This window comes from Anoplophora glabripennis, unplaced genomic scaffold, assembly GCF_000390285.2.
Source record: "Anoplophora glabripennis isolate ALB-LARVAE unplaced genomic scaffold, Agla_2.0 scaffold15, whole genome shotgun sequence".
NCBI lineage: Eukaryota > Metazoa > Arthropoda > Insecta > Coleoptera > Cerambycidae > Anoplophora > Anoplophora glabripennis.
The window spans coordinates 939,580-959,648 of record NW_019416279.1 but is presented as its reverse complement, the minus strand read 5'-3'; the positions used below and the strand labels follow the sequence as shown (position 1 = coordinate 959,648).

General features: G+C 31.2%; 1 protein-coding gene across 1 annotated transcript in view; it reads right to left on the bottom strand.

Moving 5' to 3' along the window:
• The window catches only part of LOC108905080 (neuropeptide CCHamide-2 receptor-like), a 92,054-nt gene that overhangs the window by 35,582 nt on the left and 36,403 nt on the right, over positions 1-20,069 (bottom strand). The window contains exons 4-5 of the mRNA XM_023457380.1: positions 18,530-18,639; positions 7,142-7,398 (exon numbers count right to left, since the gene is read on the bottom strand). Coding sequence (XP_023313148.1) covers positions 7,142-7,398; positions 18,530-18,639 — 367 coding nt within the window. The remainder of the gene's footprint in view (positions 1-7,141; positions 7,399-18,529; positions 18,640-20,069) is intronic.

The window sequence follows — 20,069 nt, the reverse complement described above, 5'->3', positions numbered from 1 at the left end:
TTTTTTTTTAATAATTTGAGTTAGGAAAAAGATATTAAGATGCGGTTTGCGCAGGCTTATTGGTTGGTCATTTGTCTATTTTCTAGTCTAAAAAAAGTCATATCATCGCATTTAAATTTTTTGAGAAAATCCAATATTTTGGTTATAATATCGAATAACGCCCTCTATCGGCGGCCGTGTAGGTCGCAACTGTCATGATTACGAGAAACCTAAAAGCCCAAGAAATGCTCTTTTCAATGATACCAAATTTATCCAAATCCATTAAGCCGTTTCGAAGTTACAGGCATTTATTTCAAACAACATTCAAATACCCCCCACCACTTTATTTCGAAAGATAGAGAAAAATTGTTTTTACAAAAAATGTTCGACTTTAAGTTAACATTAAAACGCAAATACTTTTTTGTTACATTCATTGGGGAAAATCGCGAGAAACGTAACTTTATGTAATTCAAGATGGTGGAAACGCCCACTGGCGGCCATCTTGGAAACTTGAAAATAATTTCCAGCATTTTCCCTTGCCCACTTTACCCATTAAATTTTTTACCGTAGCTCTCTACGATCATTAGTTTCTGAGATACAGCCGCTTACCTCGCTTATTTGCCCGCCCTGTACATCTATAGTGATAAATTCGGCTTGCCGAAACAAAAAGTCGCGAAATGGTCATTTCGCAGCTTATTTTCCCGGGCTAATTACAGAAAAATAGGTTTATTAATAATGTAAGAACTGTAAAAGATAGCTTATTTTTAACTCCTTATTTGAACTTTTATACATTTTGAAAACAAATTAAAAAAATAAAAAGTCATCAGGACCTTACGATTTTCCGATATTCGTATTAATACTCTTTATCTACTACCATAGAACCACTGACATTTCTTGAGAATTTGTCATTTGAAACAGGTACCTTTCCATCAAGTTTAAAAATCGGTAAAATTGTACCTATGCACAAGAAACATGACGTTTATTGCGTTGAAAATTATCGACCAGTTACTTTAACATCGGGATTTTCTAAAATTATCGAATACAATTATTTATATCGTCTCATACTCTCATATCATTTCTTGATAAGCATAATATAATTTCGGATAACCAGCATGGGTTTATAGCAGGAAGGTCTACTACCACTGCTATGGCAAATTTTTACAGGGAAGTGTTGGAATGTATTGAGGCTGGCAAGTGCCCCGTTGGGGTATTTTGTGACCACAGCAGGGAATTCGACTGCATTGATAATAAAATATTACTATTAAAATTATTAACGTATGCTATTCGCGATTTGGCTCTAAATTGGGTTGGATCTTTTATATTAAACAGAGAAAAATTTGTTAATATAACTCATTACAAAGATGGAATTACGAATAGAATAAATTCGGGGCGTGCTTCTCTTAATTTGGGGGTCCCACAAGGTTCGATTTTGGGCCCCACATTGTTTTTGCTTTATGTTAAAGATTTCGCGAAAATAGTTGATGACGTTTGTCAACAATGTATGTTGATGATACGTCGCTATTAATTTATCATGTAATAGTTTATTATGGTATCGTATTTTGGGGAAATTTTGTAACTGCGAAAAGTGTATTTGTGACACAAAAACGTATTTTTAGATATATGGCAGGTGTAACAAGTAGATAATCTTGTAAAAATATTTTTAAAGAATTATATTAATAATATTACATTATTAGAATATTAACGCTTCCGAGTCTTTACATCTTTGAATTATGTGTTTTCTTTTTCAATAACAAAAATCATTTTAACAAAGTATGTGCTTTGCATGCATATAAAACTTTATATGGAAGACTTTTTGTGTGATGAATGATTCAAAATCTCACTAGGTTTAACGAACAATAGCTCGTCTAGGTACCCATTTTTGGACACCCTCTAAAGTATATATATTTTTAAAGGGGATGTTATTTTCTTTATATTGAAGAACATTTTTTTTTCGTCACAATGTATATGAGAGGTGACGTCATCGATAATTTTTTAAACGGGATTGTATACATTTCTTTGCATAGTTTGATTGATTTTATACCATATAAAATTTGTATGCCTTTGTATAACGAAAATGTTAAGAAACAATTTTGGACCCCTAACCATTCTGCTACTATGTACTATTGTTGACGGTCTACTGAAACTCCTCTCAACTCAATTAGACCCTTACAATCCACAACGATACAAAAAAAGACCTTATCAGCGCCTGTTTTTATATAATTACGACAGAACCACTTTCCAACTCTTGCTGTTAACTGAGGAACAATCCCCGACCGGCCCAAAACAGGCAACACTGACTGTAATCCGTTTAGTTGAGGTCCGTTCTTGTTTCGGTGCGAATTTTTGCTAGGACGCAAGCCGGAGAAGGTCGTCTGTTTGTTTTCACAGCCAGAATAGGAGTAATTCGATTAACACGAATTATTTCTATACAGCGTTATGATAAAGTTTGGAACAAAATATATAACTTTTATACACTCATTTTTGAAAAAACACAGGTCGATTTTATTCTCCGAAGGGGCATCTTTTAAGATGATTTAGTTGTATACACGAATACAGTGATGTAAGGTTTGATGGGTCTATCTTAAATAATAAGCGAGATATTGCGAGAAAATGGCATTTATTTCAAAACATTATTTAATGTAATTTTTCATAAAAGAAATTGTACTTGGAAACGAAACAAATGCAAATAAATAACGAAAAAAAAAACGAAAAAAGTTTGCAAGTTTAGCAATAAAAATTACGGTTCTTTTTGTTGAAACGCAGGTCACTGATAAAAATTATTAAATTTCGTTTTTTGGTCGTTGCTTAGAAACAAAAGCACCACTGTTGTAGCGTTACATTTTCACAAGTTAGTGCATTATATAACCTTAATAAGCTTCGCAAAATTATTGAATTTTTTGGAGCTTAGAATGAATTGTACACTTAACTGAAAAATGACATTAAATAATTTTTTTAAATAACTGTTAGTTTCGAAATATCTCGCTTGTTATTTGAGATAGACCCTTCAAACCTTATATCACTGTATTCGCAAGAGCAAGCTTTATCCGAATTATTGGCTGTCCAGCTTTTCTGGGTCACCCTGTGATTCAATACCCAAATTTATTAAAACTCCAGATGATGGTCTTTTTATTACAACTATGTATTTATTTTTTTATTAAAAATTTCTAATGTTAGGGTTCTTCATAATCATATATCTTATTTTTTTGCCAATTTTAACAATATCTTGAAGCGTTTTAAAAAAATATGTTTAATTCAAAGTACGAAATCCTTTTTACATTGTCGAATGTTTTTTAGTAGCTGCTATTCGCAAAATAACTCTCCGTTCTTGAATATAAAAGAACTGCTTTCGCAACCTCTAACCAAAGATAACCATTTCCATCAACAGTTCTAAACTTTTCTTACCGTTGTACACTGTTACTTCAATCGATTTTATGATAAAAAAAATGTATCAAAGTTGCCAACAATCCCTTACAAAATTGCGCCGGTTCGTTAATTACCCGAGGTTTTACGTCTTCGTCTTCTAAATTTAGATGCGGTGTAGAATAACGGTTATAAAATTTCGAGAGCTACGAGGAATAATAAAATGCTGTTTCGAGGTACCTAAGTGGGAGTTGCCAACTTGGTAAAATGTTTACATTAAATTTCGCGATAAAGGATGTTGTAAATTGATAGCGGGGATGTCTTTAATATGAGAGTATTACATTATTAATTTTATTCTTAGGAAATTAAAACTAGGGAGTAGGGAACATAATGTTTGATAACTACAAGTATGAAAATTCTTACATTTTCGAGTTTTTAAACAAGTTTATACAGTATATATAAAAACAAAAAAATGATTTTTCCAGATGAAATTTAAGAAAATCGCTGAAACGGAACAATTAGTATAAATAGAAATTGCCAATTTTCTTCAATATTTTCTATTTTTTTGAGCCATGTTTGACAGACCTATAACCCCTTACTTATTTTTTTTTTAAACTACGCTCTATATTTTATTTCAAACAATCATAATTTCTTATGTACTTTGAAAAACGCACCTCCACTGTATTAATCTTTTTCTACTTACTTTGAAACTATTTTTTCTTAAAAAAACATTGATAAACACAAAAAATTCATCAGAGTACCTTAGGTATAACGTGAATCGTTTCGTTGTTAAATTATTTTGAAAAATGGTTCCTAGTTTAAGTGAAAAACAGAGAATTGAAGGTTTAATTATTATGATTGGATACGGAGATAAAATTCGTAGTCAACAGAAGATATGTGATTTATTTCACCATAAGTATCTAAACCAGAGAATTAGTCCAGCTACAATAACTGAAGTATCCAAAGTTTGAAAAAGCCGGAAGGAAAGCGAAGAACGGTAAGCGAAAATGACGGTCAAAATGGCTAAAAAAAATAGAAAATTGAAAAGTGACAATTTCAATTTACTAATTGACCTGTTTCAGCAATTTTTTAAAATCTGAACTGGAAAAAAAATAAGAATTTTGTTCCGTTATTTTGGAAAACACTGTATAAGTACCTACTTATATCATCAAATATTTAACAAAAATTCTATAAAATGGCGAAGGCGCTAGTTTTATAAGGAAAGGTTGGGAAATCTCGAAACTGGAGATTTCGCAACCTTTCAAAAATAAATCGATTGAATCAAATATGCGTCATGCAAATGTTGCTGGTTTCAAAGATGCAGGGCGTTCAATGTTTGAATTTTATTTTGAAATTTCTCAATAATTTTGAAAATGTCAGAGTATGAACCAAAAATTGGCACTATGATTTTTGACATGACAAATAAGAATTTCGGCGTCGCTTGTATATGTCGTCAGTTATGCTTTGATAAATAGAAAAATTTTCTTGCCTTTAGAATTACGGACATTGTGTGTTGAAAATATGAAGGGATGTCCTTTGTTTCATAAAATAGTTGTTCGTTTTCGGGAAATATTTGCATATACAAATTTTAATGCATTTCGTTTTTAATCCTTAAATTTAACTAATACGACTTGACAACTAGTGTATGAGCCAATTATTTACAGTTTTCTAAAAAATAAGAGATAGTTTGTTACTATAAGGCAGACCTATGCGAAATAGGGTCACTAATGACTCTTTTTCGCTTTCTTAATGGAACCTTACAAATAAAGTCAATACACTGAGAAAATTATTATCTAATATTAAATTTAAGTAAGTAATTGTTTATTTTCTATGTAGAATAATCTTCTTCTTCTTATAATCTCACATTAAAATTATTGTAAGTTTAAAAGCAGTTAGTTTAAATTAAATGAACGAACAGTAAATCTTACACAATACAAGACTATTTAATACTAAACTTTCTGAATGGTAAATATTAAAGTATTAGGTACTGTTACATTGAAACGCATTGAAATACAAATTTATTTTACTATTAATATGCCTGTGTAGCTATTATAACATCTAAATTGAATGTATATGTTTCGAAATAGTAGATATTTTTAAACTTTTTCTATTTTAATATGGTTTCTACAGGGTGGTCCGAATTTTATGCAGGAAACTTCGAGGGTAGATAGATCTCTTTAAAATAATATGTGTTTGCCTTATAAATATAGGTCTGGAACGGCCCCGTTTTAGTGATACAGGGTGTTGAGGTTTAAAAAAAAATGATTTTTTGTTTATATCGCACACTATCTCACAGGTGGTATAGAAAGGAATGTAAATAATTTTGTTGATGTGCTTACAAAATGCTCTTACTTTTAAACAAACAAATATTCTTGTAATATTATCGTTAGAAGTGTCTGCCACAAGGGGATTGTATTGGTATGAATAACTTGAGAACGGCGAATATTAGGGAAAAAATTAAAGTCACCTTTTTTACGTATTTTGTGCATTAAAATATAAATCAGTTATAATGACATGTAAAAAATGCAGTGGCGTAGGTTTTTTTGTAAAAAAGGGGGTGACCCCTGTCCAGTTGTATACCACTGGTTGAACCTTTAAAGTTCATATTTCTGGGAATATAAGGCCCACTATCATACATTATATGTACCAAATTTTTATTGAGATCGCTTAATAGATTCCGGAGATATAAACAAAAAATCAATTTTTTTTGACAACTTCAACACCCTGTATCTCTAAAACGTTGCCGTTCCAGACCTATGTTTATAAGGCAAACACATATTATTTTAAAGAGATCTATCTGCCCTCGAAGTTTCCTGCATAAAATTCGGACCACCCTGTATATGTTAAGGTCTTGTATTTTGTACCTATTTTACTTCCGCTTAAGTCTGAACTTATGAAATGAATAGTCTATCTATAACATGACACTTCATTGATATCAAATGTGCTTGATTTTTAAAAATACTTTCTTTAATAAAAAAATTTTCCAGATGAAAGTGAGGTACGGAATAATATAGGAAATACAATTAGTTAAATATTAAATTACTATGTTAAATAATACGAAACGATATTCTTGAAATAAACGAGAAAGACTTGCAAGAAATTACTTGGTGTATTTAATTGTTATTTATGTACCAAGGGAGATACAGGGATGTTGCCTAACGGCATAATCATCCTAGTATCTCCCGTGGTGCATACAACGTTTTAATCTGATTTTATATTTATTTTAAATTTAATAATTAAATGTAAATGAGAATGAAAACAGTTTTTCAATATATAAACAATGTATCCAAGATATATCCTTAATATTCCATTTCAAATATTACGAACTCAATCAGTTACGCCTGCCAAAGCACTTTGATTAACTTAACAGTTTTTATTTCATTAATTTAGACGGTTGAAAAGTGAACGTATCTCTTATTGTAAAAGTACGAGGGTTCTCGTGTTTAATGAAACGCGATTTTACATTTGTTCCCTTTACAGATATTATCCGGAAGATCAAAAAACAGGCGTCGACCGTCAAAGATGAAATTAAAACGAAACAATTACATTAATTAACAGTCCGGACCTTTCTGATGCCGCAACATTTACACCCTCTTTTCTCTTTTCTCACCAGTTCTCAGATCAGACCGGCTGAAAAATGTTTACGTTTAATTAAATTTATGTTGGCTTAACTACGCGTTTCCGTTAATTTTCGCGAAATAACACGCGCAAGGGATGATAGAACACGTGTAGAAAAATAAATATAGGTCAACGCACGTAATACGATACAAATACAATAAACCATTTCTCTCAGTGTACTTACAGAATACAAATATGAGCACCATCCTGGCCACGTGTCTCCTGGCTCTGGCTTGAGCCACGCTCTGGGTTCCTCTGATCTCTCCTGGCATCTCGTTGGCGCTGTGGTGGAGTCGTATGGCCATCAACACGTAGAAGAAGGCGATTATGGTCAGGGGGATGAAGTAGTAGATCAGTGACTTGATTGCGATGTTGTACTGCGCGTACGTCTCGAAGTTGGTGATGTTCGGGAAGGGGGAGCAGAAAGTGATCGTCTTGTTGCTGCAATGAACGATAGAACAATTTAACACACTTTCCGTTGGTGATTTAACATTCATATATCATTAATAGATAGTGATTTAACGCAGTGTTCGCTAGTTTATATATTCTTAACGGTGCTCCATCTGGGGACACACTGTATACAGGGTAATTCACAACTTATTCAAAAAAATTTGGGAATAGATGCGGCATGAGAAATGGAATCAATTGCGTAAAGAATTTTTTCTAAAATCCTTATAGTTTCCAAGAAAAAAATTATTGAAGTTGTAGTACTTTCAACCATTACATAGCTGGACAACTGTACGTGGGCTCAGAGACTCCGAATACTGAAATACGATTTTACAGTCGTCGTTGCCATAGTGTTTACAATAGTTTTTTAGTAGTTAGCGTCATCCGAATACTGAAATACGATTTTACAGTCTTCGTTGCCATAGTGTTTACAATAGTTTTTTAGTAGTTAGCGTCAAAAATGGCTATTTATTCTTTTCCTTGCGAAATGCTTTCAAGTTTTTGTCCGTTTTTATCACTGCCGCCGTGACGGTCGCATTGTGCCAGGTCAGGTTTTACAGTGTACCAATTTCCAGTGCCGTGCGGATCATTTTGGAACTGCCCTTTTTAATATTTTTTTTTATAAAATTGTATTCGTAAGAGTCCTTTGTACATCCAGATTTTTTTTTGGATAAGTACTGAATCATCCTATATATAACGATTTCGCACATATAGACTGTTAATTATTTATATTCATAGGACGTTTATTTAAAACACTTGAAGACTACAATTCAAAAACTTAATAAATGGCTAATGAATTGACACTAGTGGTTTGGTCACAAATTCCTAATTACTTAACACCTTTAAGGTTCTGGTACCTCGGCAGTTATTACGTAAATTACTTGACTTGAAAATTGCAAATTGGAAATCACTAGTGTATTTAATCATATTTACAATTCAGTGATTTACTTTCATAATATGTTAGTAACTTAACTCCTTGTCACTAGTGACTAACTAAATGATATAAGGCTGGATACTTATTAAATCCTTATTAGTTAACATTAAGACTTTAACACTAAAGTTACCAATAAACTCCTAATGATTTATAACTTAAAAATCATTAGTGACTTAGATCATAAGGTTTCAATTACTTAGCACTTTAACGTCTACAAAACACTAGTGACTTACCATGTAAATTACGAGGGACTTAGCACAGAAGTCAGTAGTGATTTAACCCTAATAATTAATGACCTAACACTTATTAGATAAGGTGATTTAACACTCGGATCACTAGTGACTTAAAGATTGTCATCAATAACAATAATGTTATTGAACCCCTATTACTTAACAGTCACTTTACCATTACTTGAAATCTTAACACCTATAAGACACCAATGACTTATAATGTAAATCATTGGATTAAGGACTTACTAAGACTAAGACTAAGGAAATTATGTGGATAAGATAATAAATCTTTAATAAGCTAATTAGCTTATAATTTAATGTAGCATTAGCTAATAATTTAATGTTTAGCAATAATTCAGAAATAACTAGTACGCAGGTCATTAGTAACTTAGCACCCATAAATCACTAGTGTGTACGCATGTTGGTCTCTTAAGAATTATTTTCTTTAACACCAATGTTAGAATATTTTAATGAATTAAAAGGAAAATAAGTTTGTGATCAGTTGATTCGTTACTCATAAAGTATGTATTATAAATCTGGTATCAATTAGTGAATCAATAATGACAAAATGTAAATCATAAGTGACTTGACACATTTATGTTATTAGATATTTGGCACTTAAAAGTAACTAATGACTCATAATACCTGGGTTCTTCCTAATTCACTGATTGAATGTTGCTATACTAACGAGTCACTTATTTAGCACGTGAATTATTAGGGACTTAACACTCAAAAAGTTCTAGTCTTCACTTATTTAGCACGTGAGTTATTAGGGACTTAACACTCAAAAAGTTCTAGTCTACTCACTTAGAGCCTTAAAAGTAATTTTCTTTAAAATTTCAAGAATGACGAGCTTTTCTGGATGAAGCAAAATAAAAATAATCTAGTTTAATTAAATGATTAAAAGAATTTAGTCTTTAGGTTATTTTCCGAGCGCTTCAGCGAAACGGAGGTACATCATCAACGAAAATTGATCCCAAGACCTGGGGGACGCAGTTCTGAAATAAAATCCTCGATTCGAAATAGGACAAGGTGTAGGTTAATGGCAAAGTGGTGTACCTCTGCCTTGAAAACCGATATTCAAATACTGCGTTACGCTTTTACAATTAACGCTCTTGTGTAAGGGAAGATGGCGTCCTAAAACAAACTTCATTAAGCGAATTTGTAAAAGAAACACTCACGATCCGCCGCCGTTGTGACTAACGATAATATTTCCTGTGGAATTTTTGTTTGTTTGAGGACAGGTTTGCATTGGTGGTGGGCGTTCATTTTATTTGGATTTGGAATAAATGTGTACAGTTTATTTCGATTTATGTTAATGCATATTTTAGAAAGGATCCGTTTAAAAATATTTTATGTGTGTGTAAGCTTACTGTAATAAATATGAGTACTGCTACATTTCGAAGATATACATTTCCATAACTGGGACAAAATGTAGCGCGAAATTAAATGATGTGCAATATTTTAAAAAGTATTTTGTTCTGAGTACCTATACGAGCTTATTTTATTGCTGTGGCCAAATCCGGTTATTTATATTAATCTAGTTTTTATTTCGGAATTGTGCAAATAGGATCACGGATGGCGGGGATTTTTTTAAATCCACAATGTGTGTAACCATTTTTACGTACATATCGTGCCATATATAAATTAAGGAACATTTCATGTATACAGTGTATTTTGATATATACAGGGTAATTGTAAATTATCTCCCTATAATTTCAAAGATGATTACCTCACACCTAATTTTTTTAAGCTTCATCCAATTTAGCAAACTCTTCTGGAACTTTGCATTCTATTAATGCATATAGATTTTGTGATCTACTTTTTAAAATATCCCTGTAAAAAGAAACTCAGAGGAGTTAAATCCGGAGACCTAGGTGGCCATTCTATTGGTCCTCTTCGCCCTATTCATCTATCTCGAAATACGTTGTCCAAGTAGTTTCTTACCAATACGGCATAGTGTGGGGGTGCCCCATCTTGCTGAAGTCACACCATTTGTATTTAGAATTAACGGATTAAGTACGGGGAGCAAATCATCTTGCAAATATTGTAAATTTCGGAAACCTATTATTAAAAAAAGTATCCAATACAAAAGTTGTAGATCATGCAAAAATCTACAACTTTTGTATATGTCATTTTTAACATAACCTCAAAATTTCCGAGAAAAACAGTATTTTCTGATTTTTCATTTTTTATTTCTCATTTCCGCAAAAATAATTGAAAGTATACCTTTCTCTCTCTTAAATAACCTCAATTTTTTTTAGGTAAAAAAATGTTTCAGAGATATTAATATTTTTCGCCTTGAACACTTTTTTTTTCAATGAAAAATTCTGCTTGAAAAAATCATGGTACAGAGTTCTGCCGGTAATCATTTTTTTTCGTTTTGACATATACTTTTTTGGCGAAATAAAAAAAACTGTAATAACAGTTCAAAAACATGCTCAGAAATAAATAAAAAATGACTTGCAACAATGAATTTTTCAGTTATTGAGTTATTTTGAGGTTACGTTTAAAAGTGACCTCTACAAAAGTTGTAGATTTTTGCATGATCTACAACTTTTGTATAGGATACTTTTTTGTTTGACGTCAACTTTCGCCAGAAATCTCGATTATACCATTTTTCATAACTTTCAACCCCCCAAATCAACCCTCCGCCGCCCCTGCTCACGCATGTATTTTTTTTAGTTTTATTATAAGCCCTTTTACCATTTCCACTTATAAAAGTACAGGTAACAATTTTTTTTCTCCAAGTTATTAGTTATTCACAAATTAATTTATTTTTTTAAAACCCATCATTCGATTTCTTGGAAAATACGTCGTTTTCGTTAACAAATAAAGAAGTTATAGATGTTCAAAGTTGACAAAAATCCCAATTCGCACTAGTGTGACCTTTAAGATGACCCACCCCAAATGTGACCTTATATTTTTCTTATTATTATCCATGTTTCTATTATAAACTCTTTGATCAAGTTTTGAATCTCCTTATGCACAAGCTACAGAAAACTTTTCATCAAGACAAAATTAAAAATGCTTTCATCATTGCCAGATAGCAAATTTATTTTGCTTTCATGCATATTGTGCTGGATAAATGACATTTTGGGAATAATTAGTAAACTTTTGCTGTGACTAGATTGACAACAGACAATACCATTAACTATGCCGTTATGGAATCCAGCAAATTGCGTCTTTATAAAACAGGATCTTCTTTCGCAGAGCAGAGGGTCAAAGTCAAAACAGATTAGTGGGAATCCTTACTATGGAAATTTGGAAATTAAGACGTTCTGAAAGCATCGGTTCGTTACGTTTTATTGAAAACTAATCCTCAAAGGGCCATTTACTTGCCATTAAGTTCCCGTCTTCGATTGGCACCGCTCGACCGGGCTTCTGTGGATCTTTCCAACAGTAATACAGCGCTCTTCGGATCAAATAAACTATTATCAGTTATTGTTACACTGAAATACGGCCAGCAGTATTTGAAGCTTTGTTATACACGTGAATTGGACAAAGGTGAAACAAAATAGATTAAGGACATTTCTTTATTGAATTTGAATTTTAATTTTGTTGTAAATTTTAATATTATTTTGCCTGGACGTCAACAAGAACTTGTCTTGTGCAGTAACTTGGTTTAGAGCTGACTCTTCCTCAGGGTGTGTTTCATTAACTTATGTTGATATATTTTGAAGCATGAGATTTGTTTAGAAAATGAAATTTAACATTTAACAGATTGTATTGCATATTCAAATACATATTTGGACAATTTAACAAATTTTATTTTCTTAAGTACTACGTTAAATCTACTAGCTATTCGACTTTTGCTCTAGAGGGTGAAAATTTAGACATTATAGTAGACTTTGATATGTTTAAAAAATTTACTTTAAGGGTGGAAACTGATGCATTTCTGGTTGCCTAAATTATACCGAAAAATGGTATTTTTAAAGCAATGGAAGAAAGTAGTAAAATTTCATATCACATTTGGCAAAGTAGAAATGAAGACAGTAAAGCAAACATTAATTGGGATAGGTAAATAATTCGTGAGAAATTAATTTCTAAATATGAAGGTTTTTTGGACTTTTACAAAGAAACGATTATTTCTTCATAGTATTGTAGAATTATGCAATTTTTTATATAGTTGTCTTTAAATAAATAAACTGATTAGACTTTATTTCATAGTTTGTTCATCACTTTATTATTTAAAAAGTTATATTGGAATAAAATTATTAAAAAATATTCATTCATGAATAGCATTATCTCCGACTTTTAATTCGCTTGATTTGTAATAGATGTCGCACTAGTAAAAATTTATTTATGAATGGACTCGGGTTATTTTTAACGAACAGCTGTTGTATGTGGTTAATTTGGTATAACCTGATTCTGAATTGGTAGTCATGGTTTCTGTTAATTGATACGTAAATATTTAAAGAATGTCATGATCATTTTAGATATATTTTTGTATAAAAGTATATAAGTAACAGTGCAAGTCCATACTATTATATAATTTTAGAAAATATGAAATATAAACAATTTTTAGTTTATTTAAAACCATAATTTATAATTAATATACCTATATTAGTATCTACGGTTAGTGGATAAGAGGGAAAACATTTTTATTTTCTATTCTACTAGAAAAAGTAATTCGTGACAAAAAATATTTTGCTTTTTAATTGAATATGTTTGTCATGAAAAACTGTAATTTATATATATACAGGGTGATCAGAAATTTAACAAAATTAATAACGTTGAAGAATAAACTGCTTTTGTTTTTGATAATATAAAAAAATGTTAATAAGAAAAGTTGTTCATAACGGAAAGTTATGTTATAATTACGATTTGTGAATAAAGCGGCTTACTTTGGTATAAACAGAAATGGAAAATATTATATTTTTAATAATTAATATTAAGTAATTCTTGATAAAAAAAATTTGCATATTAATATAAATAGAATTTTAATTGTGAATATACATAATAATGAGAAAATATAAAAAATATGTACGATATACTTATTTTGTCCAAAAAATGTGTAAAGAATTATGTACAAAAGGACGATTTGAGTCTAAATTTTTTTTATGAGAAATAGGTATTCAGTTCACTTCAATTGAAAAAATAGTTGTCTTATAGGTACTTTAATACCTCCAATATAAACAGAAATTCTGTGGAACAGTGTAGTTTAATAAATATGTAAATAAATGAAAGTAATAAAGAAATAAATAGAATAGGTACAGTAGAACAGGAAAAAATTTAAAAAATCATAAAATAAAATTATTTCTTTTTATTAATTTGAGCTTCTATAATATATTCTGGATCCATACATCTTTTTCCCTGTGGAATATTTTTGTATATTATTTCTGGTAGTATACAATTTTTATAAAATTGTTCCAAATTTGTTGCCATTGATTTTTTCCATAATTCTTCATCTTTCTTAATTTGTTCTACATAGAGCGGGTTGTTTTCACCACTATAGGTATATTACGAAATAACATATAGACTTCTTCCGGTTATATTTAACTGTCTCTGTATCTGAAAGTAAGAAAAGAATTTTACCAGATAATATTTGTTATAAACATAGATAATTATACATTTTTACCTATTATGCTTTTGATTTACCATAATGATATATCTAGTCATATATAGGGTGCCACAATAGTGCGATAAAGTTTAGTATAACTGCCTGTAGTAGTGATACGAAAAAAGTTACTTGCTCGGATTCACATTTTATTATTATTTCCATTATTCATTATTTTCAGACCGAATTAAACGTTCAGAAAATCTTGTTTTTGGCCTGAAGATTTTGCCCTATACAACTATAACTGAAAATAATTATAAACTTTGTCACACTATTGGAACAGCCTGTATGTGCATTGCAACGACAATATGTCATATTTATATTACGGCTAAGTAAGCGGAAAGTCCATTGTCGCATATGTAATTTTTATTTTCAAATAATCAAATACAATACCTACATATTTATTTTAATATCTATTATTTACTTGAATTTAGTACTAAGTACAACTATGCCTAGCAAATTGTAATACTTACTCTGTTAATGTTTTTTCCTTCATATAAAAAATAGTAAACTCCACAAATAAAATATTTCGCAGCCACAACGCAACAATAAAAGATAACAGCTCAAAGATCCATACAAGAAATAATTACATTCGCACCTACTCTGGTCCGAATCCATATAAGTACTAAAATGTAGAAAATAATATGAAATAAAACTTAGTTGGCTGCAAATATTATAAATTTGTACAACCACTTGCCATCCTCCTTTTTTGTAAATATGTACATAATAATATGTAGAAGATAGAAAATAGAAATATTTTCAGAACAAAAAACCGGCGGCCGCAAATTGGAGTTTTTATTATTTTATTACCCTTCTCTTTTCATATGCAATTATGAGATAGCATCAAGAGAGTGGGATGTACGTATAGGCCGGACAACTCATTGTGCACGTGTGCGTGCACCTGGCGTTTTCTCGTTTTTTTTTAGGTGTGTTTTGCCGGAATTTGAATGAATGAAATAATCGTACTATTTTTACTATAAACGTATTTCCTGTAGCGACATCTATATGAATATTGTAGTAGTTTGTTAGATGAAACGGGACTTCAATTTCCGTTCTTAAAGTTATCAGTTTGTCATTTATGAATTGGCCAATTTTTAAAAGTATGAAACTCTTGTAACGCATTTATGTATTGCTGGTTTTGGAGATGCCTTCCAGGTGACGTAATCCTCGTGATGGTCGATGTTGGATTTCAGGTGCTCTAGGTAGTAAAACTGGTCCCATGTGCTTGATTTTCCAAAGGTAAATAGGGTTTGAACTTCACTAATTTTTATTTGACAATTTATACTTTGCACTTTTGGTTAAATAACATTTGTTCCCATTATATAAGTTTCCAGTAAGTATTTGGTTAGTTGAGAAAAATTTTAACTGATAAAAAATTACACTTTTGACAGATTACTTCTGAATGTCGTTTGACGTTTCAAAACTGGTAACTAAGGTCATTATGTATTTACTTAATTTTGACTTGCTTTTGTTTATTTTAGGCGTAACTAAACGAAGTTTATAGCTTTGCAAATTATGAAAGACTGACTACTACGAGCCCTGTTCTAGTTTTTATAAACTGATTAATTATAGTGTTACTTTATTGCATGAATTTTATTTATAAGTGTAACTCCTCTCTTCGTCAATCTACCTGATAAAATTTAAAAATTTTTCAAATTTCCTCAAACCAATGCTCCTTTATGATACCTAATTTTACAAAATTGTACTTTTTAATTCAAAATTTTGCATTATTTAGTTTATTTTGACAGATTGATGTATTCATCTAACGATTTTGCCTTTTTATTAAACAAACTTATTCTATATGTAAATTTTATCCTTCATTTTTTCTAGCGTGAATATGTATACATTTTCAACATTACGTTATGTTATTTTATTTATCTAACGTTTCAACTTAGAATATCATAACAATATGTTATTATTTTAATGAAAAATATGTGAGATACGCCTTGAGTACTTAATGTCACTGCTTCCAAGAATGTAGATATTATGGTTTTGACATAGTTTTGGAATGACTGACCCATTTCATCAAGCTTATGCTGATGCACAAGTTACTCCATTCAGGTCATGATACAAACCCACTACTACCATTTTGAAAGGCATCCAGATAACATTTTTTAACACCTACAGCCTTCTCCAGAGCATACATACACCTCCCAATCTCGTTTACCGAAACGACGGCAGCGAAGTGTCTGGCGGGTGAATAGGTGCGGATTGAAAGGCTTAATGCTGTTAGGGGATGAAATGCGCGATTTAAAGTAACTGGGGGCGGATTAGGCGGCGTTAAGTATGTATTAATGGAGCGTCAAGCGGGTTAGTGTTTCGCAAATGAATTAATTTCAACAGAGCGCGCTTAGAGTGTCAAACCACGGGAGAGTTACAATGATCTATTTCGAATTTCGCGCCTAATTTTCACGTACAAAGCACACATTTAATCTGTAGAAACATATCATAAGTTTGTTTTCTAAAATTTTGTCGTTAAATTGATATTTCAAACGCGTTTCAAAGTTATAAAAAAAATTATCAACTTTGATGCCACTTAGGATAGAGTTAAGTTTACTTAAATCTGCTTATTTCGATCGCAGGAAACTGTAGAAGCTCCACGTACGCGGAATATTTAGACACCCTGTATACATACATAATTTCCAGATGTGACATATGTACTTTCTAGAATTTAGTATATTTCTATGCAACTTTGACTTAAGTAAGTTTTACGCAATTTACGTCCTTCATCAAGAATTATCACAGCCACACAAAAAAAAAGTTGGGTATACTTTTTATGCGACATATATTTTTCGTAGTAATTTGGCCTCCTGAACACGAATCTGGGGTCAGAATTGGCCCATCACGTCACAATTTTTTCCTAACCTCAAAAAACTTGTGAAAAATAGTGAAAATTGATGAAAATTTACTGGGAAAATTTGGAAAAAAATTTATTTCCACATCAAATAGTACATTTTTATGTAAAAGACTCTGCTGAATTCAAATCCACTGTCAGAATTGAGCTAGAACGTGTGGTTTTTTTTCTGACCTCAAAAAACCGAGCAGGAATCGCTATTTTCAAATTCTGAGCGGATTTTGACCAGATTTTGTATAAAGGGGTTTTTTGGGTCGCTGATTACGAATATGAATTCACATTGTAAAAATTCAAGATGGCTGATCCAATATGGCGGGTGTACTTTTTTGAAATCCACCGATTTCAGTAAAATTTGGCATCATAAGGATTGCTGGTTGATCTCACCTTCATTAATCACACATCTGGAGCCAGATTTTCATAAATCAAGGTAAAAGATTCCACTCCGTCTAAAAATGTGACTTCGCTTAAAAAAATGACTTAAGGACTCTACACATGTAATGATGTGTAGTGTGATGTGCTTGTTTCCATGGGACAAGACAAAAAAGTTTCTACTTTATTCTTTCATTTATTTAGTCGTGCATGGGCTTATGGTTTTCCAATCAGATTTTTTTAACTACTATGCAGTTTTCCTATGGCATTTAGATGCTTTTATTTCTTAATAATTTTAAAGTTCAAGGAAAAGGACACATTACTGCCACACAGCACATCACTGCATCTGCTTATGCCTTCAATCTAAAAATGTGACTTTGCCGAAAAAATGCCGCCTACTCGGCCTAAAATTATGACTCTGCCTACAAATTTTACCTTGATTTATGAAAATCTGGCTCCAGATGTGTGATTAATGAAGGTGAGATCAACCAGCAATCCTTATGATGCCAAATTTTACTGAAATCGGTGGATTTCAAAAAAGTACACCCGCCATATTGGATCAGCCATCTTGAATTTTTACAATGTGAATTCATATTCGTAATCAGCGACCCAAAAAACCCCTTTATACAAAATCTGGTCAAAATCCGCTCAGAATTTGAAAATAGCGATTCCTGCTCGGTTTTTTGAGGTTAGAAAAAAAACCACACGTTCTAGCTCAATTCTGACAGTGGATTTGAATTCAGCAGAGTCTTTTACATAAAAATGTACTATTTGATGTGGAAATAAATTTTTTTCCAAATTTTCCCAGTAAATTTTCATCAATTTTCACTATTTTTCACAAGTTTTTTGAGGTTAGGAAAAAATTGTGACGTGATGGGCCAATTCTGACCCCAGATTCGTGTTCAGGAGGCTAAATTACTACGAAAAATATATGTCGCATAAAAAGTATACCCAACTTTTTTTTTTGTGTGGCTGTGTTATCTTTCAATAAAAATAAATCTCCAATATTGTAACACCCTGTATAAAGGTAGAGACCTTGGTAGAAATTGTAGTTGTATTTATTCGTAATATATCGTTAATATTACATAACATTAAGTTCTATATTAGTTAAGAAGCCTTTAGGCTAGGGGTGTTCTGTGTATAACAATATGTAGAAACTATTTCGTATTTAAACTTACCTGTCTGGTATAACGACGTGATTCAGCCTAGAGCAAATAGCATCAGGGAGGGCAAATCCTGTGGCCAACAACCAGATCATTCCTGCACTGATCACTGTCAAGGGTTTAGTCTGAAACAAGGGATGATTTTGTTATAGAGGGTGTTTGTAAATAAGTGCGAAATATTTTAGGGGGTGGTTGCCGAAGTTATTCTTTGAAAAAAAGTTGATGTAAAGGTAGGTCAAAATATGCTTCATTTCCGAGATACAGAGTGTTTAAATTTTAATTTTTTATTTATTAATTTCTATAAAAATATCAAAACGGGAAAAAGTCAACGGCGTACCATTTTTTTTTGTCAAAAAAATGTGGAATTCTCGCACAAACGTCACTGGTGCAAGTAGAAATATTCGGATCATTTTGAGTGAAAAAAAAACATTTTTTCAAAGTATTTTTCGCGAATAACTCGAAACTACTCATTTTATTAAAAAAAAAGTGTAATGAACAAAAATGTAGCTTATAACTAAACAAAGAAAATCGTTTTTTAAAAAGTGTTGTACGTCCTATACAAAGCGAAATACGGTTAGTGGAAGGGGGCTTGTTTTGGCGGGAATACTTGAATCGATGTATTCAACGTAAATAACGGAAAACGGATTAATTTTACGTATATAATGCTCCTGGAGTTTTTTGTAGTACTCAAAAAAACCTTCAAAATGAGCACTTATAGAAGTTAATTAGAGCAAAATTAAAGGAATTATCGTCCAAAACAGATGAGTTGCTCATATTTTTTAAGGAAAAATGAGCAGTAAACGCTGTACCATTTCCATCAGAATTAAAACTAATCGTAGACCCTTTACAATTAGTTTTGTTTTAATGTTTTTTCATACGATCCTGAAGTTAGTCCGGTTTAGAATGCGTATTTTTTTAATAATGTACAGTAAAAGTTGAAAACGTATTTTTCATTATTCAAAAAAATTGCCTTATTTATATAATAACTCTGAAACTATAAAAGATACGTAAAAAATAATAGACAACAAAAATGTAGCTTTTTTTTCAACAAATGTTTTGCTTTTTTTATTCCTATAGCACAAAAAATAAAGGAGATATTGCCGCTTGAAGTATCCATTTTACAATTAGTGAAAAAACGACCTGTCTCGAGCGCTTCGATCCTTTCCCTTTCAAAAAACGAAGGACTTTAAAGATTTTATATGCAAACGATCTTACAGCTTTTTTGTAGGATACTATAGCTTCAAAATTAAGCGAGTTATGGTAAAAAAACCAATGACATTTTTTCGGAGCAAAATAGGCTTGCTCATTTTTGGAGCAAAATGTTAGGATTCAAGTGTGCGTCAGCGTGTATAAAAGTTTATATGCAGCATAGCAATTTTTTTTATGATTGATTATATTTAAAAATTGATTATAATAAAAATATTTCACATTAATGTTGGTAAAAGGGTAGTTTATAAGAGTTGAAAATGGCAAAAGTAAAATATTCTGTCATAAACAATGTAAGGGAATTTTTATTTTAAATTATTGCACAATTATAGCATTCCAAGATTTAAAA